This window comes from Lagopus muta, chromosome 1 (assembly GCF_023343835.1).
Source record: "Lagopus muta isolate bLagMut1 chromosome 1, bLagMut1 primary, whole genome shotgun sequence".
In the NCBI taxonomy this organism is placed as follows: Eukaryota; Metazoa; Chordata; class Aves; order Galliformes; family Phasianidae; genus Lagopus; species Lagopus muta.
In genome coordinates this window covers 186,136,855-186,163,976 of record NC_064433.1, presented here as the reverse complement: position 1 = coordinate 186,163,976, position 27,122 = coordinate 186,136,855, and the positions used below count along the sequence as shown (strand labels likewise).

Sequence of the window (27,122 nt, the reverse complement as noted above, 5' to 3'; positions counted from 1 at the left end):
TCAGAGGGCTGGATCACCTCCCCCATGAAGACAGGCTGAGGAAGCTGGGTTTGTTCAGCCTGGAGAAGAGATGGCTGTAAGGAGACCACATTGCAGCCTTCCAGTATTTAAAGGGGAATTATAAACAGGAGGGGAAATGACTTTTTACAAGAGTAGACAGTGATATGACAAGACAGAACAGTTTTAAGCTCAAGGAGGGAAGGTTTAGATTGGATGTCATTGGGAAGTTCTTTACAGAGAGTGGTTGTCCAGAGAGGTTGTGGATGCCCCATCCCTGGTGGTGTTGGAGGCAAGGTTGGATGGGGCCCTGGTCAACCTGGTCTAGGATAAGACCTGGAGGCTGGTGGCCCTTCATGTGGCCAGGTGGTTGGAACTTGATGATCCTTGGAATACCTTCCAATCCAAGTCATTCTATGATTCTACGATATATTAAATATTCAGGTCCAGAAATTGTGTCAGTGAAACCGTTCTTCTTGAGCACCACTTCTGTTTCTGCACTTAATTTCTCTTTACCAAATTCTGTCCTCTTTCTTCTTCACCTAGGCTTTTGATTTCTGCTTCCTCTCCTCTTACTTAGAGTCTTGGCTTTCACATTCATAAAGTTCACTTATTCCATTCTACAGCCCATCTAATAAAATAATCTGTGATAAAACTGTTAAAAGTGAAATTATGTAGGACTCATGTCTTTGGACTGACATCCCAGCAAGACAGAGCAAGAAGAGGACTACCAAATCTGTGCCACTTTGTTTCAGATTGCCTGTAGAAAGAGTATAGCAATGTTGCACTGTTTTACGGATTTTGGCTACCTTTGGCAAGTTTTCTTCATGGACATGATTGGTCTACTGAAACACACGTATGCTGTTTTTTGGGAACATCTTGAATTTTTCTTTATTTATCAATGTAAATATGTAGATACCAACATATTTGGCCATCAAAACTTCCATCTCACTTTTTACTTCAGTAATGTGTTAAGCTCATTTTCTACATATCTCAATTGAGACACATTAGTCACAAATGTCAAATTAACTCCCTGGTCTGTGCAGGCAAAGATATTGTATGGTTCTATAGGGACTGTGCTCACACAGCAAACATACCTTTGGGACTTGCACCTGTATTTTAGCTGGCAGCATAATTAGATCCCATATGGTTAATGAAATGTAAACGTGTCAGTATTTTGTAGGCTGAGATTTGTCACACGGAGGTGTTGGATGTAACACCCACTCTACCAACTGTTCAAGACTAGGAAAAAGCTAGATCAGTGAAAAGCTTATACATAAAAAGAAATAGGAACGAGCTTTTAGGCTTTCAGTTTTCCAGGCTTCTGGTGTCCACAGTCTGTCTGCCTTCCTAGGGGGGGAGATATGTCAACAAATGTATTTTTCTCAGTAATGTTTCAGAGTTAATATATACTCAGTATCCTTTCCACGGGCATGAACACATGTGGTTGTTTCTAGAACATGTACGCAAACTGCATGTTCATGGGTTTCTCTGGACTACATTATTAGTAGTTATCTGAGTGTTCCTAACTCTGTGGACTACTGAACCTCAAAACACCTCCATCACACATTTGAAATGTGGGTGGTTGGAGCAAATGCTTCCAGGACATCTATGTCTGCCAATTCCCATCCCACAAAATACCAAACTATTATAAAGTCATTGAACAGGCCCACTTGCAGATGGTTGCAAGCATGTCCACAATAAGTCACAGAAGGGGCTGTAGGCACACCCATCATAGCTCAGATCTTGTCAGTTGTTCTCCAAAACTAGCAGATGTCATCATCTCCTCAGTGCCATGCCCCATACTTTACCTACCAGTGGATGGATCAACTTGAGCATGACAAATGGTGCAGCCCCATGCAACTCTGGGGTATCTGAACCAGTGTCTCCATCATGTGGCATTGACAAAGTGTCTGCAATTTTGTCATGTCCATATGTATACTCCAAGAGAACGCTCACTCCACGAGACATCTTACTCAAAAATCAACTCAAACTCTCTGCTCCAGTAGCCACTGTATTGTCCTGCATTCATAACCTAATTCACACAGGCCAAATTTTGTAGTGTTATAAATTTTGGCATTTTATTTTGGTTCCCACTCCTGAATGGAATATTTGAATGGACCTGAAATAAATGACATCACTATACTTCCAACTCACTGAATCATGAAAGAGCCAACTAGCAAAGGCAAATTCACAGCACATAGCTGAGAAGTCAGTAGTCCTTCTTGTCATTGCTTGGCTTAGTGACACACACACCACCTTTTGTGGACAGAGAAGTTTCAGTATTGGCCTGACATGGTCATACATGCATGATTCTGAGGTTTCTCAACACATCATCTCCTGGGTCAGCACCATCTACATATCATTCTTCCCGCTGATTTCTAGCCCTGCCTGAGCAGCCTGTGAACAGCTCACGTAGCTGAAGTTGTCTGCATAAAACTGTTTGTTGAATATACATGAATAATGCATAGAGTTGTAATAAAGTCAGCCTGGGAGCAGGGAAAGAAAAGGACAATGTCAGCCTGAGTGATTCAGACAGTTCTAGTTAACAGGCGAGAGGCCAAAGACAGAAGCAGGGTAAGGAAGGTGACTAAATTAAAGGAAAATCCAAGTAGGAAACAGAGGAGGAAAAGATAAATTGTTAAGTCCATAGGTCTTGTAACCTTCACTTTTTCAATAAAACTGCTTATCAGCAGGTTGGTATAACTATAAAGATTGCAATCTTTTGTTGAGTCTTACATAGCTTAGCAAAAGGACCTGGATTTCCAACCTGTTTTTTGTCATTAAATAAATCAGATTTTTATACAAAATCCATAAAGTTGACATTCTTGAATTCATGCTTTACCAGATACCTTCTTTTAAAATACTTAGGCATGCAAAAGCATAGATGCTACTGGATTTGAGTATTTTAGGTGCAAACATTAGCAGCTGAAATCAGTCCCTCCACAGAACTTCTGAGTGAACAAAGCTTTTAGCTTCATATCCAGTGATATATAAAGCATCTGCATTCCTCTTTGATTTCAGTAAGTGTAGAGGTGCTAAGAAGTTTCTAACCAGTGCTGTACAGTGGTCTTTGAAGGGAAAGTTGTGAGAGACAAGAAGAAAGAGAAAGATAAAAAGAGAAAGTGTGAGAGGGAGAGAAGGTGAAAGCAAAAAGGAGAGAGAGAATCTGATCCAAGTGTTCATTTAGACCACTAAACTTGAGATATTCACCATGCTTTCCCTGTATGAAAAGAAGCAGGTCAGACAAGTTGCCTGCCTTTTGCATATCTATGGTAGTGAACTTAGCTTCTTCACAGCCCGGAGCAGCGTTGGAAATAAATAAATACATAAGATGGTAGGAAAAATATGAGAGGTTTGCACTGGAAAGATGGCATACATTCTCATTTTGGGCACGCATTGTAAACTGTTGGAAAGTTTCTGTTGATGTGAGCAGGTTTTGGATCACATATTTTTGTGTGGTAAGGATAAAAGAGGGGATAAAAGGAAGAACTGCTTACCTGACAAATACACCCTTACCTTCTTTTCTGTTTGTAAAAGCAAATGAGAAGCCTCTGACTATTTTTACTGATTTTTTTCTCTGTTCTTCTTTGGAGACCTCCCACAAAATTCTCACCAGAGTGCAAAGACTGAATGGAAGTGAGAAAGGAACAGATCTTAACTGCTCCTCTTCTGTCAGCAGAAGGTATAAGACCCCTTTTCAAGCTTCTTGTTTTCCCTTCTTTTCTGTGCCTAAATATAAATGCAATCACTTCATGATGTCAGGATGCATCTATTCTGCTTGTTCACTGCAGTTCCTAGATCACAGCCATCTATAACTTTTATGAGCCAGAAAACACTCTGAAGAATATGTCAGTGTGTTCCTTGATTGCTCGCCTCTCTTGCTTACAAGAGTCGTCTCTGAGGCAATGTGGTAGAGAAAAAATGGATGGGACATGGTTTTGGGCTGCTCAAGTACAACAGATGTTTTGGCTAGTAACCCTATGTCAATGTAATTTATAACTAAGTTGGGTATGAAGACTGTTGACATTTATGAAGGCGATCCAGAGAAAGAATTTCAGCTTATATTTCCCATTTCCCAACCAGATCAGCTGAAGTCCTTAAGAGAATATTGTGTGTATCTTTGTTAACAGTATGTTTTAGCTTAATCAATAACTACTAATTGACTAAGAACTACATATTGACATTTTATATAACAAAAGTAATTGTTTCTGCTGTGCTAGACTAACTATAGTTATATGTACAGTTGCTTAAAGCTATACTCTAGAATATCAAAATTGGACAACTGGTTCACCTGCTGTAACTATCTTGTTCATAAATATTTTAGCATAGACATAAGTAATTGCATAAATCCTAATCAAAGGATTCTCTTGCTAAAGTTTTACATTTTCCTTTTGGTGATATCTCTATTTGTATTACTAAGGAAATTTTCCTCTTTGTGCCTCTACTATCACCCAGGAATTTAGTAGAAATCTACCTCAGAAAAAAAAAGGTTTTTTTATAAAAATCAAATCTTAGGTGATGGCAGACGAGAAACATTTGACTAGATCAGAACAGACTGATCTACGTATTTTCACTCTTCTAAGCAGTTAAGTTAATTTTTGGCTGTAGGATTCATTCACTGAGGAAGTTCAATAGGCACTCCTATTATTAGCTTTGTAGCTTGTCTAGTATATATTGGACTTCAAGCAATAGCCATCCCAAATACTAATTTGTCTACCTTTTAACAATGTATTTGATACTACATGGAGGTTTCTGCAAACATCACCTGAATCATGTATCAGGCCTGTCACAAATGCTGCCAGACACTTGTATTAAAAAGAAATAAATGTATATAAATAAATAAAAGCCATCTATTAGAGGGAATCTTCACTGCAGTCTTCTGCAGTCAGCATATTTAGAATGATGAGTTAAATCATGTTAGTTTAAAAACAAGGGTGTGATTTATGAAACGCATTGTCTCAAAAATCTGCTGCCAAGGTAGGTTGTAACTGCTTTGTTAATAACATTTCCAATCACTATTTTAATGTACGTACTCACAATATACATATTTATAACATTAAGCATTACGACATGGTGTGCTTCCACATCACCAGAGGCTGCAATCATATTTTAGTAAGATGGATGCAATGTTATCTTCCATACAGTGTCTTCCAAATTAAATTAAAGCAAAGTCTACAATATTTGGTTTATCTCCAAGATCACCGTATCCTTGTTTCAAATGTTTCAGAAATCAGCTAGTCAGAGCTGCCTTGGAGAAGTCTGCAAAGTTTAAAGGATCCAGCACAGGCCATTTGTCTTTCTTAGTCTTCAGAGAAATTGCAATTTAACTGAAAGTAAAGGACTGGTCCTCCATATATCAGTTAATGATCCTTAATTAAAGGGAAACTCTCTGATTTTGAAGCAACATTGACTTAACTCCTACACTACCAAGCCACAAGACAAGCAGTTTAACTAACCTATGACTTTTGGCATTGCTTTAATTCACTACAAATGTAGTCATTTTGGCTTTTAAATCTGACTGCTCCTGAAACATAGTGATTTTTGTCTATGGAATATCTGTTTTTCAAATGTATGACACGTATTCTTTCATAAACAAAATAAATTCGCGTAAAAGAAAACTAATTTCAAAAATTAAAATAAAAAAAAAACCAACACCAAAACAATTAATTCATTTGCTCGTGGGCAGAAATTAAGCACTGACAAAGTAAAACATTCTCCAGTCTCTAGACCAGTGATTCTTCCATTTTTAAAATAAAGTATTCAGACATACATTTTCATTGAGTTTGAAAATATTTGCATGGAATAGCAATATTCTGAGTGTGTGTGTGTGTCTAATTTATGTGCATTTTATGTAAATGTAGCATGAGAAATATCACTCATGTTTAAAAATTCAATGAATCTAATTTTCAGTTACAGTATTCTGTGAAAAGCATAGAAAGTTTCTGAACACAATATTTTGTATCTGAAGAAGAAAAAAGGTGGATTCTGAAGGAAAATCTCCATAATCCTATAAACAAAATTTACTCCAATCAGCAGGCTTAAGGTACACTTATTGCAGTTCCTTCATTCGTTTCATCTTATTCCCACACATTATGACTAATTTTCAGTTTGCTCTTTACCCGGTTGCAAAGGATATAGGCAAAAATAGTCTTGTAACCAAGCATATTTGAACAAATACAAAAGTAAATGTGTGAAATAACACTTATGTGCACAAAAAAAGAGTTCTTTTTCTGTTATACTTGCTAGAGTGTATCCTAAGAAAAAGAAGGTGAATTACCTGTGTATAAGCTTTTATAATAAATTTAAATGGAGGAAAATGTTATTAAAAAGAAAGTATTTTGAGGATGAGTTTGAGCCAATGCTTGCCTGTAGAGCTCTGTAAAGAAAATGTTAACAGAGTAGTTTGCTTCTTCAGGCTGTGTTCAGAAGTAAATCACACCTTTCACATAATGAATTGAAATTTATCTCTTGCCACCCTCAATAAATTTGTACTTCTGTGAGTTTGTGTTTTGCCAGCATATATAACCTCTTCACTTCATTCAGAGAGGCAAAGAAATGGTTTCCAATAGCAATGAAAACTGTCATTCATATTATCAATTCATTTGGCTCCAAGCAAATTTTATGCAGAGACTTACAGGGACTGACTTTGTTTCTGGCTAGGAAGGCCTGATACCAATGTCACTGTAGTCAATGTGAGAGCTTCAAACAGAACTTTAACAAAGCCTTCTCATCTCAGTGATGGTGAAGAAAATCACATACATTTTTCTCTGATCTTTGGGTCTCAGGGAAAGACCAGAGAATGCTTTCATATGTGAAATGAGGTGCATCCTTTATCTCTTGTAGCAGACAGCCAGATTCTCCCCATTTTCCCCAGTCCTTTCCACTTTGTTGTAGCTTGAAATGATGAAGGAAGAAAAGGCTGAGGCAAAACTGGTTGCTTGAGCTTCACGGGTCATTTGCATATGCATGGCCACCCAAAATCCTGACAGGGGCCTCTCCTGCACAAGTATTAATTTCCTCAGATGTAAACAGAAGATAAAGCTAAGAAGAATCCATCATGTACTTTGAAAAACTGGGGGACAAAGCTGCAGGGCTTATCTCTGCTGAGCTGCTTTGCTTCAGAGAGATGCATAAGAGAGGACAAGAGAGTCTTGGCAGCATTATCAACTTAATGTCTATCAGCAATGTTAGTTTAAGCAGTGAAAGTTGTTTTAAGAAAAGTTGCTTTAAATCCACTTTCTGTTACAGTGGTTGGAAAAAAAAAAAAGAGCAAACAGTGAAGTCAGCTGAGAGAATTAGATCAACATGGAAACAACAAATAAAATGGTCTCTGGCACACCCTATGTGCTATAGCAATCTATAAGGTAAAATAAACTTGCTTCAGGCTTTAAGGGATAGGTTGCAGCACAAAGAGTTTCCAACCATATTTTTCTTCTTGGCCTGCTCATTCCTGCTCCCCTGACCCACAGTGTTAACACATCTGTTCACTGAGCCACAACATAAGTTGGATTCTATAAATGATGTGGCTTTTCAAAAAAAAAGTGTCCTGATGATGAGTGAAGGAGGTTTACTTCAAACCCAGACTGGTTCAGAGTAGAACTCCACAAATCATTAAAAGCAAGGAAGAGTTGGAAACTGAGTTGATACAACTGATGTTTCTGAGTCATATCATTCCTGATAGAGCTAAGCATCAGGACTTACAATCTGGAACTGACTGAGACTTGTGAAGATTTCTGACTGGCTTATGTAAAATACACTGCTATATTTACACATGTGAGTGGAAATGACTGTTGTTTTATGACAAATATCCGTCATTTGTTACTCATATTTCTTGTTAATTAGATTGGAGAAATTTCCTACTTAAAATTATTAGTAATCACTGAAAATAATGTTTGCCACCTTCCCATTAGTAGGAAAAAACATTACTATATTACTGTGAGTGGCTACTTGCACAACTGGACGCATCACTTGATTAAACCATAAAGGTAAATTTCAAAGGAGCAAAGCCTATTAGCATCTCTCAAAGTGTTTGCATATTTTAAATGTGAAAACCTAGAATTAATATTTAACAACATTTTCTGCTCAACCTCCCAAAATTTTAATCCAACTCATTTAGCGTGATTGGTAAGTACACAAAGAAACATGCAAACAGAAAGATTTTTGTGATAAAATTATTCCTAGGCATCTATTACACTGGAACAAAAAGAGACCTATAATATTGTCTGATGATGGAACTACCAAAGCAATGAAATAACCAAGAATTTTCAGCTTTTTCTTTTTTCCCAATCTAGCTTTGAATGTTAGGACCCTCCCTATCCTTGGAAACCACAGAATCATAGAACTGTTTGAGTTTAAAAGAACCTTTAAATGACATCCAGTCCAAATCCCTTGCAATGAACAAGGACATCTATAGCTTCATCAGGTGCCCAGAGCCCTACCCAACCTGACCTTGCTTGTCTCAGGGATGGAGCATCCTTCCCAGAAACCAGAAATCTCATGTTGTAGTAATCTGTCTACAGCACAAAGATTAGCTAAAGATGTTGAGTGTAGACTACAGAATTATTGGAGGTACCGAATTAAATTCCAGTGTAAATGGGAGAGCAAGATAAAAGGAACAGGAATCTATTTTTTTCCTGTTTTGAATTAGTGAATGTGAATGTAGGGCACTAAGTATAGAGGCACTATTCAGGATATTTATAAGTAAACAATTATTCTATTGAAAGGAAATTAATTCAAAACTTAAAGTAATCCATAATATTCATATCTCTTTTGCTTGCTTACTGAATTTCCTTACTTCAGCATAGCAATCTTTTTTTTTATTTTATGGTGACTTTTTTTTCTTTTTTTAATAATCTTTTTGTTCCTGGAAGGGACAACATCTGCCATAACATTTAAAAAGTGCCCAGAACATCAGCTTTCAGAGAAGTATCTTCATTAGCTTGTGTTTGTCTATCCCATTATACATACCATCTGTTCTACTGTTACAAAACACCTGTATGATGCTATTTGATTGCAGATTGTACTCACCATCATGACCAGACCATGTAAATAGAGTACAAGATTCCTGTAACCCAAAGGTAATGTTCATTCACCAAAGTCCAGAGTTATACTGCTGTAAATATGGCACGAATTGTTTGAGGCCTCAGGTATTAACTGTAACACCTATCTTGTCCACTTAGATGTGGGTAGAAGTAGGCAAATCTTACTGAAGTAAAGTCATTCAACAGCTCTTCTTCACACTCAACTCATCTTGCCCACAGCAGCCACCTCCGGTTTTGATCCTTGCATGTCTATTCCCTTTTTTCCAAAGCACAGAGCAAGGTTACTTTACCATGAGATTAACATGCCATATGCTACCATCTGCTCCAAGAAGAGTATCCACAGGAAGTGGCAAAAGTGAGTATTTTCACCCTATGCATTCAGACCTTGACAAAAGCTTGACAATTCTCCACTGAATACGTAAGCATCTCTGCTCAATAAGCAGAAGATATATACACGAAAACTACACAAGTTTTCATAAGTAGTCAGGATATACAATCTCAAACTAATGCAATGCATCACTGGCATCATTTTTTTATTGTGATATTATGCATACACGTTTGCAGAGGAAAGGCTGCACACCAAACCATGCCAAAGGCATCAGCAGGCACAGAGTAGTTTCACTACATGATATGACATAGAGTGATTTATACATTATTATTTAAACTGCTAATATACTCATGCATCCCCAGAGAATAGAGACTGAAGTTATTTACCAATCTTCATTATCATGATGGAATAATGATTACAACAATCTTCATCTAAGTTCTAAATTGCATTTTTTTTTAACACTGGAGAATGAGCTCACTATGTATCTGTAGGAGTATAATAATTTCTGCATACTTGCATTCAACCAGAGTTCTACCAAAAAGGGCTTTGAATAGTATAAATTCTGCCAGAGAAGCATACTCCGTGTGTGGGAAGGACAATCTGCTTTCTATTGGTTGTAATAAAGCCAGCAGCATCTGCTGCTGTTCAGCAACGCTGTCACCAGTACTCAATCTCTTAATAACGTGGTGGTTTTTTTTCCCCAGATCATATTCTGAACCTGTCTGAACAAAGGTGAGAACCTAAAATCCATCACACAAGCTAATTCAGAAAACATATTACACTGTGATGCCATTAAACAGGGACTAGCGAAACTTTCTCTTTAGGCAGTATGAAATTGTAGTCACTCACAGCAAGATAAAACCACTCAACCACAAGGAAGAAAGAATTCATGCAATCTTTTCCATAGCATTTCCTTTTAATCATACTCTTCTGAGTGCTAGGCAAATAAAATCAAGCTCTAGCTGAAATTAATAAAGAGAGAAAAGAAATACAGTACATAGTTCTGATTTTCTGGAAACCTGATGGTGTGTGAAGAAGACACAAGGAAAATTCTTTTGCTTATTTCTAAATCCAATGGCTAGACACAGAGCAAGGATTGGCTGCAATACTCCATGGAGTACTATAAAATGGACAGAAACAGTACTGATCTGAAGAAGCTAGGACGAATTGCATTCGGATATTAGCCAGAATCACAGGTCTTTTAGCAGTCAAGCCTCTGTGGCTCCAGTAGTAATCATTGGTTTAGCTACTGTTTCAAAGGATGATTTAACTTTCTTCAACACTAGAAAGGCCAACCACTTTCTTGTTACCCACTGATATCAATATAGTCAAAATTGTTATTCCACATAAATATATTGAATGATTGAAGTAAAATAAATTAATTAAATTAAGGTTAAAAAAAATAGGAAACTCAAAAGTAAGCACACAATTTCTCCTTTAACTCACACAATCCTGTATTTCAAAGTGTTTTCAGTGGTTATCAAAACAGCGCTACCTCAGCTTGGTACTTAACCAAAATTAAGTGAAATAAAAGTCTATGCACTTGATAATTGACTGACAAAAAATATCCATCCAATTGTCATCATGTAGCTCTCTGACCACAACAAAGTGGTTCATAGGCATCCTAATATGGGAAGAAAAAGCCTCTTACCTTCAGTGTGTACAGCTGAAACATAGGTCCAGTTATAGCGCTTGACAATGTCCACCATAGCCCGTGCTTGCTGTGCATCAGATGGTACAACTCTCATAAAATACTTGAACAGAGTTTTGTCGCTTAGGTCCATGCTTGTGGCAGAATAAGCAATCTGAGGTATATTGAAAAGCTGCAATAAGTTCTGGACCTGGATAGCAACTGAGCTAGAGCCAGGGCCAATGACACCAACAATGGGTTTCTTGGAGTGGAAAGATGATGAAGATCCATCTACACATCGCACCATCCCTTCCTCTTCTTCTGATGAAATAAGAGAGTCCCTTATAAACTCAATGCTTTGCTCCAGAGCCACAGCAGAATGCCAGCAAGAGTCCCTTATTTCACATCCTAGTGTTATATTTGGCAACAGTGTTGGGTCCAAATTAATTCTGTCAAGGGTATGTAGCATTGCCTCCACTCTCTGAATGCCATACTGCTCTCTTACCTCTCCACATTTCCTCTCATGAACTTTGTCAACTGTTGGTTGGTGGTGGACAGAAAACAGAGCTCCAATGATAATATCACCAGGCATGTGTGCAACCACCCTTCTTTCATTGGCCTGTGCAGAAACCAAAAGCCTGAAGTTCCCACAGACATCTTCCTTCAATAATAGGATTGCAAGGAACAGCAAAAGGACCATTTTAGGAAATGGTTTAGGCTGGTAGAGACAACATGATTGAACAAAATTGAGTTGGTCAAAAGCAGTTATCAATTTTTTTGGATAAACAGAGTAGAATGCTGGTTAATCAGGAGTTTGCATGTTTTCTCTAAGGTGTCATCATCATCTCCAAGTAGATAGCGATGCAGAGCTGTAAATGTGATCATAATCCTCATAACCTTCAAAAATGAATAAATAAAAGAAATAGATTTAAAATGAGAAATAAATTCAGCTTTGTAATCTTTACTGAAGTTGCTCTACTGTCAATGACTGTAATATCTAGTCTGCTCTACACATTTGTTTCTATCATTATTCAAGCTGGAAAGTTTTGTTCTAGTTCAGTGTTTTGCAATCTTAGGCTTGTAATTCTGCTGATGTAAATTGGTGTCTTTCTCTTGGATGCTTTTAAAAACTCTTTGGGGAAATGTTTTCAAAACTGCAAAATACAGACAAGTATTAATGTCCAAAGAAAGATATTGCCATTTCTAATATATCTTTGAAAACAACACTCTTTACCTACAGATGTTTCCCATTTTGCAAATGTCTCTGTCATACCAATGCACCTCATTCAATACTGTGTTATCAAGTAGACCACTAGCAAAATTTTTTTATAAATAAAGTCATTCCTGAAATATGATCAGAAATGCAGAATCCGGCTTTTCTACTCTGAAAATATTTTTTCTTTGTAAGCCACAACATGAAACAAATGATCTTTAAAGTAAGCTAAGATTAAGAAAGTTGATCTATTTAATAACATTTGTTTTTATTTTAAGCATGAATATTTCAGCAGAAGAATGACAGATTCATTTCAATTCTAAAGCAGCAGAGTGAAATCATTTAGATACTTAAATCAAAAATCACTAAGAAGAAATTCAACAAATCTCTTTAGGGCTCTATACAGACTTCACTAGAAAGAAGAGTAAGAATAATGATCAGAGAAGATTAATCTCTTAGGCTGTGATCAGTGAACTTGAGAAGATACTTGAAGATGTTCTGTACCTAACAGTGCAATAGTCTGCTCCTGGTTTTAAACAAAGCGCTTAAACTGTAGTTTTGTCCAGCCCTATGCTTGCTAGTGGATCCACTGATAGCAAAGAAAGTTAAACACACTCTTGCATCAAGGAAGATGCTGAGCTAGTTAGTGGACCACATGCCCAGTCTCATTATTCACAAAACAAAAAAAACAAAAACACTGTAGGACATAGTCTAATCTCAGTTTCACTTACATAAATCTTTTTTATAAAATAATAACATTTATATAATTAATGTACATAATAAAAAATATAGGATTTTCCATACGTTTCAGATCCATCAGTAATTTCTAATCCATTGATACGATTCTGATAGCACTCAGATGTTGCAAAGTGAAAGAAACCCTTTGCAATGGAGTCTACTTCTGCTTCCTCCAGTGTCAAATTCAGCAGGAGTAAAATCCCGGATTTACCACTCATCGCTAGAGCATTCAATACACAGTGTCACAATGATCATCTTCCTGATTCCAGCCAAATCTAAAAACATTTTTCTGCTTTAGGTTAGCCTTGTTTAATTATTATTGTACCTAGACATCTGTAAATTGTAAAGTATTTACACAAAGGCAGTCCTACAATTGTGTCAGTATTCCCGAATGAAATCCAAATCTTTAAAAAGATAAAACATTGAAGAGAAATGGTCTTGTAATATGAATTGCAATATTAATAGGCTCATGTAATATTAATTTCTAGTAATAGAAAGTGATAATAATGAAATAGGATTCAGACAACTGTAGAATATTTCAATACTTTTTTTTTTTTAATTTTTGTGAAGAGTTGGCTTATCGATACTGCAATCCCTTGCTACTACGGAAGAACAGCAGATCAGTTCAGGTTAATTAGTCTCTAATTACAGAATATCACTACTGCTTATGTGTTCCAGTTGTTTGTTCTGTGACACTGAAGATGATACTGTCTAATTTGTAAACAGTCTGAAGGATGAATGACAGGGCATATCTTAGTACAATATCACAACATTCCTGTACCTCAATGTAACATTTCATCACTTAAAATAAACTTTTGCTTATTGTTAATGTGTTAGCATTTAAACAGAAATAGTAATCTGCTATTCAAAAGCACAGATGCTTATTATTCTGAGTTTTACATACTAGGTCTACATGCGCAGAGCCTGTCTATATCTAGACCAAATGCCAGCCCTGCCTCAGACTGTTACAGCATATACAATTACATGTCTTTTTATAACCTAGTTGCTTATGCAGCTGCATACGCACAAATAGAGTCTGGGGGTTTGGAATGAGCTTGTGATACAAAATGTATCTAATCTTAACTCATAATTTTAATTCTACAGTATATATTGCCAAGACTTCTGGCCAGGTTTACTGGCACTGTCCACAGCTTTAAGTCTATAGATTAAACAATTTTCATACAGGATATATGGGAAATAGAAGGCAGCAGGGACATCTTTATCTTCTTCACTCCAAAGAACAGATGTTTGTTCTCCTCTGTCTACAGTTGTATTTATCTATATAGCTTGCAGGGTAAAGAATGAAATAAAGCTGATGGTCTCCTTTATAATTCTAGTTCAACAGTAATAGCAGATAATCACAACGGAGGGCTCCCAGGGCCCAATAGCAAGTTATGAAACCAACCAAATCCTTCCACACCATGGTATCCAAGGGGAAGAAGGGGCCAGATGCCAAGTGAAATTGCTCCTGAATTAATGATCAATCTTCACATGTTTTGCTGTACTGCAGTGGAAGTCAATTTACTTGGGACTTTCAATTGTTGTTACTAATTGCACCAAAAAACCTTTTTCATTTACGTAGTACTAGATTTAGGACTTCAAAGCATGTGATCTGAATGCCTTCTGTGGGCTTCCACAATGCAGCAAAACAACCTGTAATTTATACTGACGCAGGCAAGTGAAACTGCTAAACACTACAGATTTTAATTTTTACTATAGAGATCTGTTTCTGTGGGCTTATTCTTGCCCTCACAGTCCTAAAAATCACAGGCTGAGGTCAAAAGAAACCTCTGAGGTTGTCTGATCCATCTACCCTAACCAAAGCAAGTTCAGCTAAAGCAGGTTCTTAGGGTCACATCCAGTGAGATTTCAACTACCTCCATGGATGGAGGCTTCACAATCTTTCTATGCAGCTAATGTTTGACCACACGAACAGCAAGGAAGTTGTTTTCTTATGTTTAAATGGAAGTTCTCACATTTCAGTTCATGTCCATTGCCTATCATCCTTCCACTGGATATGACAGGATATGCCATTCAAAGAGGGTAACTGCCTTGAGGGTAGTTAGGCAGCTGATCACATTCTAGGCTAAAAGATGGCTGGGCAGAGACCTGATAGACTAAGCACACTAATTACATTTCCTGGAGAAATCCTCCATCCTCCCTGAAAAGATGACCAAGGGAACTGTTCAAATATACAGTTTCACTGCAATCATATCCCCAAAGAATCTCATACAAATTATTTTGATTTTTATTCTTTCCTCATACTGAAAGCTTATTATTTTAAGCAATATGATTACTACAATAAAATTAAGCAAAATTTTATGAGCTTAAATATAATTCCTGTGTTATTACGGGTAACCCTAAAGAGAATTTCACTATGAGAAAATTGAGAACAGAGGCATCAATAGCATCTTGAACAATCAACCCTTGAACACATATATAAAGAGGTAGAAATCATTTCCCAATTAATAATTTATCTGCATTTACTTGTTTTTGTTGATGGACAAGCAAATCAATATGCACAGCACTTAGGGTCAAATTTACTTTTCACACTTCAATTTCTTTAGCATCAAGAGAGTTACTATTAATTTACTGCAACATAGACAAAATGAAATCAGGCACTTAATTACTGGTCTATCAAAGTTCTTAGCTTATTCCAGCTATGGATCTAACTGTAAATTAATTCTGAAGTCCTCTGCAATAACAACAGATGACAGGCACTCAGGTTTCTGTCCTTTGCTGCACTCAGAGCAATTGCAGAAGTAATAAGGTGAAAAGATGATTCTGCCTATCTGTTCTTTGTTCAGCCTTGCTCTAGTCAAACTTTTATGGGCTACCTAGGTGAAGACACGATGAAGCACTCAACAATTTCCTGTAACCTTTGCTCTCTCTGATAGTAAAAACTTTATGCCAGTCTCTGCTAAGAGAAATTCTCAGCTGTTTCTTTAGGGCAGAATTCCAAGTATTTCATGTCGAGGTTTAACCGAGTAGAAAATGAGCATCTGTAATATTCCATGAAACATCACACAACTCTTGAAATGATTTATTTTAACCTGAAATGCAAGTTCATCTATAATTACTGTCTGTGCAGACCAAAACAAAGAGCCCTCATATCTAACTGAATTAATTAGATCACAAATCCCACAGCAGTTCACAGAGGGATGATTTTGCACTGTGTATGTGGCTGCGAGTTTATACATGGAGGACATCTGACTTTTCTTCTACCACAGCAGGTGTTAACTGTTGAAATTCATGGAGAGCCTCTCTGTGACTTACATTATTGTGATAGCGCCCACTAGCGACTCCAAAGTGAAGGAGTCATTTCCATCTGAATTCTGGCTGTGTAGCTTCTACAGGTAAGATACAAAATCAGCAAAGGCAATCTACTTTGTATCAGGAAAAAAAAAAAAAAAAAAAAAAAAGATAAATACTTTTATTTTATTTATTTTTAACTGATTAGAGTTCTGCAACCTTACAGCCTCTTAGTTCATCTTTTCTAAGTCTACTGGCAGATTAAAATAATAAATAAAAAATGCCAGATTACAGATTACAGTGCTTCGATGTAGTGAGAACTCAGGACCCAATGGAGGAAAGCACTTAGAAACATGCTCAGTGCTAAATGCATGAAAAATGCTGTTGGTCAATCATCTGCAAAATTTTTTCTGAATTTAACGTCACTTTGTAGGATTTTCCTGATTAGATAAAGCAATTAAAAATTATGCTCCAAACCCATTGATTTGTAGAGATAAATTTTATTTGTAGACTATGAACATATAGCTTACAGCCATGTATCTGCCAAGGAAATGCTTTCCAGGTATTCATTTACAGCACATACTGCAGTTAATTCTGTGCCTTCATATGTCAGATAATAAACGTCAATATAGATATAGAAATGAATCAAATCAATACATGCCAAGGAACTAACCCAGATTTCACCATCAGAGGAAAAAAAAAAATTAAAAAACACACACACACACACAAAACAAGCAGAAACTGAATTACTGGCCCTACGTCCTACCATTTCTCTTCATACTTGCAGTGAAGATCTTTAAAAGGCAAGAAGATGGAACTGCCTTAGAAAAGTCATTACATAAGAAAGACTTCTCAGCTCTTCTCAACAGGGAGCGATTTGAGCAAGAAGTGTACACTGAAGTTTCTAAGGTGCTAAGAGTTTGCTCAGTACTTCTGGCTACTGCCATTGCAAACACAAAACATTGGGTTCAGTTTATTCTGGCAATCTTGTTCCCAGTGCTATAGGGAGACTCACATTACAGAAGATCCCACACACTTACTTGGAGGTAGTTTCTTTGGTCACACAAAAATCTGATGCCCTCAAATGCTCTCTAGTTGCAAAACATGATTGTGAGCACACAGGTATGTTTTGAGATTTCTACTGCCATTTAACTTTTCCATTCACTAATAATAAAAATAAATAAATAAATAAATATCTTCTCTGAAATTCAGTGGGCATTGAATCAAGCACTTTGACAAGGAAAACAATCTTTTAAAGGGGAGACACTATGAAACAATTTCCTGCAATTTTGCTTAGAAATAAACTAAGCACACAGATGAATTCTAATCATTTGGTCTAAATAGGTACTGAAAATAACAGACTAGTGGGTAGTGTATTCACAGATAATAAGCATAGAATACTAGAATTATCATCAAGTTCCTTAGCAATGCAGGAAGTCTCACCACCCCCCCCACACTTTCTGGTTAATGAAACATTTTTTGTTTTGATGTGTAGGTGCTTAACATTACAGCAAAACTTGCAGTGCTTCCAGCAATTCTGCTAAATATGCTACTTATTACTGCCACTACCAAAAACCTGTTATACCACATGATGCAGAAACTAACAGCTCTGGTGTGATTTTAGCTGTAATTCTGGACATTTTATTAGTTAGCAAAACTGCATGATTTGTAGGAAGTGATCAAACAAAAGCAATAGCAAATCCAAAATATCATCTTCTAGTCAGTCACAATAGTCACTTTGAAGTGACATTCCTGCACTACCACTATATCAAAGAAAAAAATCACAAATAAAATGACAAAGAAGCTTCATAGAGACTCAAGAAATATTTTCTGATCATCCGAAATGATTAGTACTGGCATCCCTAATTACATAAGCATGTAGTTAAAATCTTTGAGAATGCACAAAATATTAGTATATGACAGAAATGTTTAGGGATACAGTAATAAGAATGAAGTCATAGAGAATAATAATTTAAAAACAAACAAAAAATGTTCACTGGCACTTAACTCCTTTATACACTTTCTCGTTTGAGGACAGCTTAAAGCAATGTATTTTCAAGGCAGTCCTCTGCCACTTTGCTATCGAGATGGTCCTCCCGCTACGTCCTCAGGACTAGAAAAAACAACTATCCATTCTCACCACCACATATCCCCACCAGAAAGCCCTTCTCGAGGAGGAGGAGGAGGAGTGGAAGTGACCCTACGGGAGCGAAGGAGCGCCGGTGTGCGGACACGGAGCTGCCGGCGCTGACCATGGTGCTGAACACTGCTTTCCACCCGCCTCGCGGGCTGGTTGTAGCGAAGGGGGAAAAATAATCTAAAAATCAACCAGTGGCTAAATGAATAAATATATGTATATAAATGACACAGTTGTCACAGTTGTCTTAAGGACAGCTTTTTTTTTTTTTCAGATAAATTAGATGCATAGAGCCGGCTCATAGAGGAAACTATTGGACAAGGTTAACTCCTAGAATAGCTACCTGCGCTGCTACAACTATGTGTTTGTGCATGCAAGTGCATATGTATGCGTGCACACTTGTTCTTAGGCATCTGTATCCCTAAAGGTATCACAGTCCCCCGCAAGCCTTAATGAATCATTTTAACATGCAGAGACATTAGCTCCAGTTATTAAATAAGGAACAGAGGGGAGTTGCCGATCAGAGCCAAAGTGATTCGTCCCAAGGTCACATAGAAAAGTCTATGGCTGGCCTTCGCCTTGCTGTATCTGGAAAATAAATTCATTCCATTTCTATTCTTTCTGGCAAGGCAAATTGTTACTGGCGAATAGAACAGCTATATCACACACACCATCAAACCCAGGTATTGCAGTACCTGAATCGTCTTCTGCCCTACATATAGCCCACGCCTGGGGAGGGGTCAGTGCCCATTGCCTTCCGACGCCCAGCCCGCCGATGTCCCAGCAGCCCCGAGGTGTGCCCCACAGTCTTACTTGCCCCCCCTGTAGTCGTGCTTGTCCTCCAGCAAGCAGGGCATGGAGCGAGAGCAGACGGGGGAGGGAAGGGAAAGAGTTCCTCCTGCATTCACATGCTTTCTGTCCGTGGTCAGGGGCTCATAAATTCCCTCTCCCATTCCTCAGCATTACCTTGTGGGTGGCAGCAATCTCTTCTTCCTCCGGTGGCGGCAAAACAGTCCTTTCAGTGGCAGCAATCAAGACCGGTAGGGGTAGGCACCTCCTTTTTTCAGCACGGCAGAGATAGCATTCCTCACACAGACCGTCTTGAGCTGAATAATCCTCAAATGCCTCTGCAAAGATCACCAGCAGGTGAGCCCTGCTCGGCTCGCATTGTCACTCCTCCAGCTATGGGCACATCCTGTTTTCTTCTGATCACAGGCAAATGCTGAGAATCGAGGATCTTACCCCCGCGCCTGCATGCACACACGCACACGCCATGCAACACGCTCTTCTCTCAGCATCGCCCAAGTCTCATTTGTAAGAGGCGTGAATGGTCCCTAGATTTAAGGGGGAGGAGGAGGGAGCGAAAGCCGTGAGGAGGAGGAATAAACAAACAAACAATGAGACGACAGACGGGTCTCTGCTCTCTGCCACCTTGGTCTTCCTAAATACTTGCTGCAGTTTGACCCACCTGCTTAAACACCTCAGCCCCTCCTCACGCTTACACGGCTCCAACCCCTCTGCCTTTCGCAGGGGTTAATTCTGCCTTTTGCCCTCTCTCCAGGTGCTCGGAAGGTTGTGAAGTCGCCCTATGAAGGGGAAACCTCCCGCCCGCACCGCCCCTTTCCAGCAAGCAGGGAAACGGAGCTGGGCTCAGAACAGCATCACCCTAAAAAAAAAAAAAAAAAAAAAAAAAAAAAAAAAAAAAAAAAAAGCGATGCCTTATTGAGGAGGGTCTGTTTTAAACAAAGACGCGGGAAAGAGTTTACCCCTGCAGATCCGATGGGCTTTTAGCGATTTCGCTACATCGAATTTTCACATCCTCCTCTCCGAGGGCCGCGCCACACCTGTGGGTCCGGGGGCAGGAGGGGGCAGGGGGCTCGCAGGGAGATCGCCGGGCTTCAGCGCAACTTTTTAGTGCCACCAAGTGGCACTCCCTCCTCTAGCAAACCAAGCAGCCAGCTCCGGGCTCTTCCTGACTAGGGGAGAAAGGGGATGCGAGAGTCGACCCCTCCCCACACATTTATGTACCGCTATTAAGCAAAAACGAGAGACTGTTGGCCGCGGGAAGAGCAATTTGCCCTCTCCATCCCTCGCCCCTTGTCTTGGCTGCAGGGCACAAGGAGCAGTGATCAGACAAAGGCAGCCGGGGCTGACAGCTCCACTGCGGGATGTGCCCCTCTGTGCCACCTGCAGCCACTCCCTGGCCACCCAGCCCCTTTCCCTCAGCACCCCCTGGACTCCCTGGCCCCACAGCGTTACCGTTCCCTGCCATCCCCAGATCGTTCCGGCAGACCTACAGGCATGTTTCCTCCTTGCCTACCTTCTGCCCCCAAGCACAATTCTCTCCATCCCTTTTGCTTCCTCACCTTCCCAATAAGAAAAAATATAGTAAAGCTCTCCACTGTTAATTATTAGTCCCCCACATGTGCACCTTCCCTCAGTTAACCCTTCCCTCCCAGAGCCAGCCGAGGATTTACCTTCTCTTCCAGCATCCCTGCATCCTCACAAAGCTTCCTCCCTCCCTTTCTCCTCCCTCTCACATCTGAGCCCAGCACATCTCAGCTCCTGCTTCCATTCAAATTCAGATGTCCCGCACAGGGTGGGCAGGGACCCCCAGCACAAGATTGTGCAAAGTGGGGGTGTGGGTACACGTGAGAGAGGGACCCTGACCCCTAATGAACTCAAAACCTCTCAACACTGGTGCTTCATCAACAGCAAGAGCAAACAACGACAAACCATCACCAACACAATCCTGAACAGGGGTCACTTCTTAATTCAAAGCTATTCGTAGTAAATAAATAAATAAAGATAAATTAAATAAATAATCAAGCAAAATGGCATTTAAGTAAGAGCTGATCTGGCATTTAAAGGCTGTTGGGTCCGACCATTTATGAGGCAGTATTTGCAGGGGAGGATTAGCTCGCACATCCATTTTCAGGAATTAACAGCCATTCTCTGTCGCTGCACCACAGCTTGGCACTCCTTGCTAGTTCCCCACTCTTTGGGTCGCTGCTTAAAATATTATCTTTTTGAAAAATAAAAAGAAAAAATACCGAATGACCCAAATCCCAGCTGCTATTTGATGCAGTTCCCCAGTGTGCCTGCACTGATATATTAAAGCTGCACTGTGTGTCCTCCCCTGTGCCTCTGCCTAGCTGGGGTAACTTTGATAAAGTTGTTGGGGAGCAGGAAAAGAGAGATATTCTTGCTAATGTTCCATCCATAATCCTAATCCCCTGTGTTCCCTCTACTGCTGTCTTCCTATCACCAGATTCCCAATTTGACTGCTCATTTCATCCCAGGGGATGAAGAATAGGAATCCCATATGTGCTTAGCAGGTGTGGAGCCTGGCCACTTTCTCCTTCACATCCTCGCTCAGTCCCAGCCCGGGCCTGGCTGGGAGCCTGTCAGCCAGCACCTGCTTCATGTCTTTCCCCAGCACTCCTCGCTCCTGCAGCCCTTGAAGCCCTGGCAGCAGCCAGTTGTTAAAGCAGAGGGCTTTGTGAACATGCATGCATGTGGTTCTAGCTGCTCATTCACACTGCTCAGCTCCAAGGGCCTCTGCATTGCCTCTTAAAGGAATGGAGATATGTTAGATGACAGAGAGCCCATTAGTTACCAGGGGTTTCCCACTCCTGCAACAGTCATGGTGAGGTGATAGGGAAGAAGCATCCTTCTTTTTGATCCCATTTGCCCCTCAAGCATTGTCTTCCTGCCAACAAGGGCATGGGCTGTGAAATTATTATGTCAGGAGGCTGGAGACAAATAGAAATATGTAGAAAAGGCACAGATCAGAAAAAGGAGGGAAGGGATGACTCTGTAAAAGGGGAAAGTGAGGACAAAAGCAAGATCATATTCCTGTACATAGTGCCCTTGGAAGGAAGCAACATCAGAAGGATCTGGGGAGAGGGGAGATGCAGTTGCTTTGCTGGGCTGTCACAGCAGTTTTTGTCTCCCCCAGGGACTATTTATGTTGTTTTGGGAGTCAGAAAGCAGGCACCTCACTGTCAGTGGAAACACCCAGCTGGTGGGGATGACGGTGGGTGGCCACACAGGTGATCCCCACACAAGCAGAACATGCAGATTCGTATGGATGCAGTGACACTGGATGCAAAGCAGCTCCCACACACATCCCCAAGGACTTCCCATGAATCAGAGCACAGAGTTCACTGTGCCAGATGTTTGGAGCAGCTGGATCAAAGATTAAAAGAGGCAAACAGAATGGATGAGGGTGGCCATAGCACTTACATTCCTAATGCCTCCCACTGACCTTTTGAACAGGTTCCCTATAAATACAGATATGAGAAAGGCTCTTTACCATTGCTTTCTTCCCTTTGTTACAAACCATCTCACAGAACCCGTAAAAGTAGTCAGTGTCTTTTCCACTGATGGTAGATTATATTTCCCCTACCAGAAAATATCCCTTCTTGTTTTGATACTGTTTTGAAAGTGAATAAAATGAAAGCTTCTTGCACCAATTTGCAACATCATCAGTAATAAATAAATATCTCAGTACATGCATGAGGAGATATAATGAGTACATTTGCTAAGTGCACTATTAGTAACACTCATTATTTCTGCAGCAGTAGCATCTATAGACAGTAACACATTGGGCAAGGCTGAACACGCTCTGAATGTCTGCAATCTGAGGAGCTCGTGAATACAGCAAATTGCAGGGAAAAAGGAGTATGAAGAAGTCTCCATGTATAATCAGTACCTACTAAGAACTTAATAACCACTCTGCCACTCTTAGACTGAAAACAATGAGGTTAAAAGAATACTAATTTGGATTCTCCTTGGTTCCAGAATTAATAAACATGTGGGATGCTGGTGGCGTGATCAAAGACATGCTGTGGACAAGAAGGTGATATTGTATTGGCCAAGATGAGCTAGGTACCTGTTTTTTTACAAAGTAGTCTGTAAAACTAGCTCAATAATAATAATAATAATAATATGAAATTATGTGTTTGTTATGTTTATATATATTCTAATCAAGACAAAAATACCGTCTCCTGGACAAGGTGGAAAAGATGGAGCAAGGTGTGAACAATCTAGTTTATATTATTCAAACCAAGACAGTTATTCTTTCTTCTTAGGAAATATCTTAATGGCAAAACTTCTATGTAATGGGAGAATGAGAAAGTGCAAATTATGCTATATAACATACTGTAAAGCAGAATAGTAATCTGCCAGTACGTAATAACAGTGCTACTCTCAGAATCCTTACTTGATGTTGCCCTTTGTACCTCAAAGAATGTAAGGGTCTGAATTTCTGTGTCTAATTTGTAATGATTTACATGTAAACTTCCTGATCTGTAGATTTAATACAGGGAAACAGGCTTTTGTAATGTGCAATTTGCTTAATCTACCTTTAACATTTCTTTAAGGATGATGAAGGAAGAGGCATTAAGGTGTGCTCACTTCTCTTAATAGATTCTGAAGGGTACCTGTTCCTCTTAGAATTATCTGAATGTGTGCATTTAAGGAACCTATGAGTAATTTATGGTTCTTGGCTGTGTGTAGGTGTAAATGAGGAGCTGAAACACCCAACACTGCCAAGACTGTTCTAGTTCAGTGTAAGGAAGTGTTCCTGCGCTTGGTAATTGGGAAGACCCATGTTTTCCAGACTTATCCTGGCTGTGAAACTCCTTCAACATTACACAGTCCCTGCGTAAAGACTCACATGGCAGCTGATTTAGATTTAGAATCTGTGACTGGAAGTGTCTATACACCCTTGTTTTCCTGTTGCTTTTGCCCATTATTAGAAAACAGGGCATGGGAGTGTAAGACCAAAACATAGATCTCTGTGGAGGATGTGTGCAGGAAGACTATAAGAGAGAAGCAGAGACTTGTACATATCTACAGAGATTTAAATGAGTAATGGAGTGTGCCAAATGCAACTAAAAGATGCCCTCAGATTTACCCACAAATCATTATTTATGAGAATGAAACCAGTTTGCAAGGCACCTGAATGGAAAAAAAAAAACCTAACACAAATTGATTTGTTTACTCAAGGGACTTGATCTTGGTGTCTTCCTCTCAATTTTTATTTGCTCTTTCCAAAGCATGAATTTCATGTCTAAAGTATAAGTTCTTGCCAAAATGAGTATTAAAACTTTTGCAGTAATGCAACTTGCTGATTCATGTTAATAGGAGTATTCAGGATCAGTTACTCCAACTGAGGAAATCTGATTTACACTCTACCTTTGTGAATAAAAGTGTTACTCCTATTATTCAAGGTCTCTATGAAGTCATTCCAATGTTTTGAACAAAAGTAATCTTATAAAACTATTTTTAAGTGACACTTAGGCAAATGCCTTCTTTTTTTCCTGTTATTTTCAATATCTTAAATTTAAGCATGCATGCATTTTATGTTTAGCTACATTCTCAGAGGAAACACCCATCACTGTTTTCCACTAAATGATTCCATTGTGCTTGAAAAGACTCTAAACTAATGTTTGAGGATCTTAGTTAAAGATAGCCATTGAAAACAAAGGCAAAGACTGAAATAGGAGTTTGGAGCATAAACAGACTTTGCTACGGAAATTTGACGAAATGTAGAAGATTTTATATGAATAATAATTCATCAAGACTAAACTTCTCAGGAAACTCCATATCTGCTTCAGACTGCTTATTCTGTGCTGGGGAAACTGGTTTACAGCTCCTTTGTTATTCAAAATCTGAAACCATGCTCCTATTTCTACTCAGCAAGTGGGGGAGTACTTCTAATAAGGTTAAAAGAATGTGAAACCTCCAATTATGCTGCCATGTGATACACTATTTTTTGCTCTGTAGTCAGATTAGAGCACTGACTGGATGAAAATCAATTGGTAGGTTCCTTTTGGGTTTTGATCTCACTCCTGCTTACATCTGCACACTAGACTGGCATCTTCTGAGGAACAACAGGGAGAAAATGGGGACAGGCCTGTTTATCTTATAAAGCCAGAAAACCTACCCATTAAGGGATCAGGTCTTTGCTACTGTGAGTGATTTGCATGAGTATAGAACAGAGGATGTTTGCTGTTTGAAACTGGCTTTTCCTCTGGAATTTTCCTTCTCACAGTACCCAGAATTTGCTCAAATAAGAAAACTTAATACCAGAGATACAAGATACTTTTACAATTGCATTTCATTTCTACTGTGGAAAACTGCCCATCGGTTTCAGAGACACCCTCAGGGCTACTCTGCATGGAAACAAACAGAACATGAACATAATGAATTTCACCCCCAAAAACCCACTGTCCTCCAAATGAAAGTGGCAGAATGTCAGTGTAATACTACATTCTAGTTACTTTACTGGTGTATTTCAGATGAAACACTGTTGTCTCTATCTATTCTTGGCCAGCTAATTCCTCCTGCTGACACTGTGATCTGATCCTCCTTCCCTCCATAAACAAAGGAGTTTGGCAAAAGACTAGGAAATACGTAGCACAGAACAGTCTTGCTCCAGCAGACACATAGACAAGAATCAGCACGTGGCTACTTGGCAGTCCACCTGCCACAGAAGGTGACTGGGAGCCAGCTCTGTCACCTTGTTTGTACTCGTCTCTGTGCAAAATATCAGCTGGGAAGGATAACCTGTAAAAATGGCAAGAGGCACAGACACAGAATAATTTCAGTCTTTCTCCTTCCTGGAGGACATCAAAAGAGAGAAAAAAAGAAGTAAAATCAGCATTAAACAAAGGTTCTGCGTTTGCTATGCAGCTTGAACCTATAAATCCCCAACATTGCTTTTGCAGGTAAACAGTAACTCTGGCTACAAATGAAGACTGAGTGGACAAAAAGTCTTTTAATTTTGAACATTACTACTTCCCTGAGCAATGAGAATGGAGGTTGTTCACGGATTTACAGTTTCTGCTCAAATTAAGTTCTTCATGGCCCATTGAAGAAGCAGGTGCACCTCAATTTTTTTACTGGCATGAATTCAAGCAGTGAGCAAGCTCTTGAGATTGTGAAGCAGGTTCATTTCAGAAATGGAAAAGGTTGATGAAGAAAATGAGTAATTAAATGACTTTGAACTATAGTTAAATACCAAATGTATTTCTGTTCACTTACATATTGCACTCTTTTTCCCTTCAGGTATACTTACCTACACAAATATTCTAAAAGGTTGTTCTGCCAAACTGCAGGTTCCTCAAAGTAGATATCCTTTCTCTATAGAACACATTTTTTTCCCTTGATTACCAATGCCCAATACAAGAAAATACAATTAATATAAGGCAGTTTGGATGTTGGGTGCTATATGATATTTTATGTCTAAGGCTTTCTTATTAAAACAAATGAAAATAAAAAGAGTTGAGCAGTCATATTTCACTTATAATTAGTGCTTCCCCAGTATCTCATCTGGGCTGAAAAAGCCCAGCTCTTTCAACATTTCTTCATAGGACAAGTGCTGCAGCCCTCTGATCATTCTTGTGGCCCTCCTCTGAATAATTCCATTGCTGACGAATCAAAATTATTTTCCAGTAATGTGCTAGTGTGAAAGGCTTACAGATTGCTAGTGGCACACAGTTGGATTCACCCCATTAGACATAGACAGTTTAGTGATATTCAACTCTGGTTGTTTGCACGCCCTTCACAACAAACGGACATGAACTGATACTTGGGTGATGAAATCAGTCTTCTCCCTAAACAGGTGTGGCTTCTTTCCACAGCCTTCAGCTCCAGCCGGGGCTGCTCCTGTGGGTCTATCCCTGGGCTGTGTCTCCTCCAGGCCTCATCCACTGCTGTACCATTATATTCTCCCCAGTTGCGCATGGAGCTGTGCCCAAGGACTGCAGGGC

General features: G+C 39.1%; 1 protein-coding gene across 7 annotated transcripts in view; it reads right to left on the bottom strand.

Moving 5' to 3' along the window:
• The window catches only part of GRM5 (glutamate metabotropic receptor 5), a 247,650-nt gene extending 226,742 nt beyond the window's left edge, over positions 1-20,908 (bottom strand). For 2 of the 7 annotated variants that reach the window (XM_048939806.1, XM_048939853.1), the window contains exons 1-2: positions 19,306-19,960; positions 11,021-11,896 (exon numbers count right to left, since the gene is read on the bottom strand). In XM_048939806.1, coding sequence (XP_048795763.1) covers positions 11,021-11,699 — 679 coding nt within the window. In that variant the 5' untranslated portion in view covers positions 11,700-11,896; positions 19,306-19,960. Of the gene's footprint in view, positions 1-11,020; positions 11,897-19,034; positions 19,276-19,305; positions 19,961-20,105; positions 20,125-20,816 lie in introns of those variants that run through there. The other 5 variants (XM_048939815.1, XM_048939829.1, XM_048939823.1 and 2 more) reach the window with 5 other exon arrangements.
• Between the last annotated feature and the right edge of the window lie 6,214 nt (positions 20,909-27,122).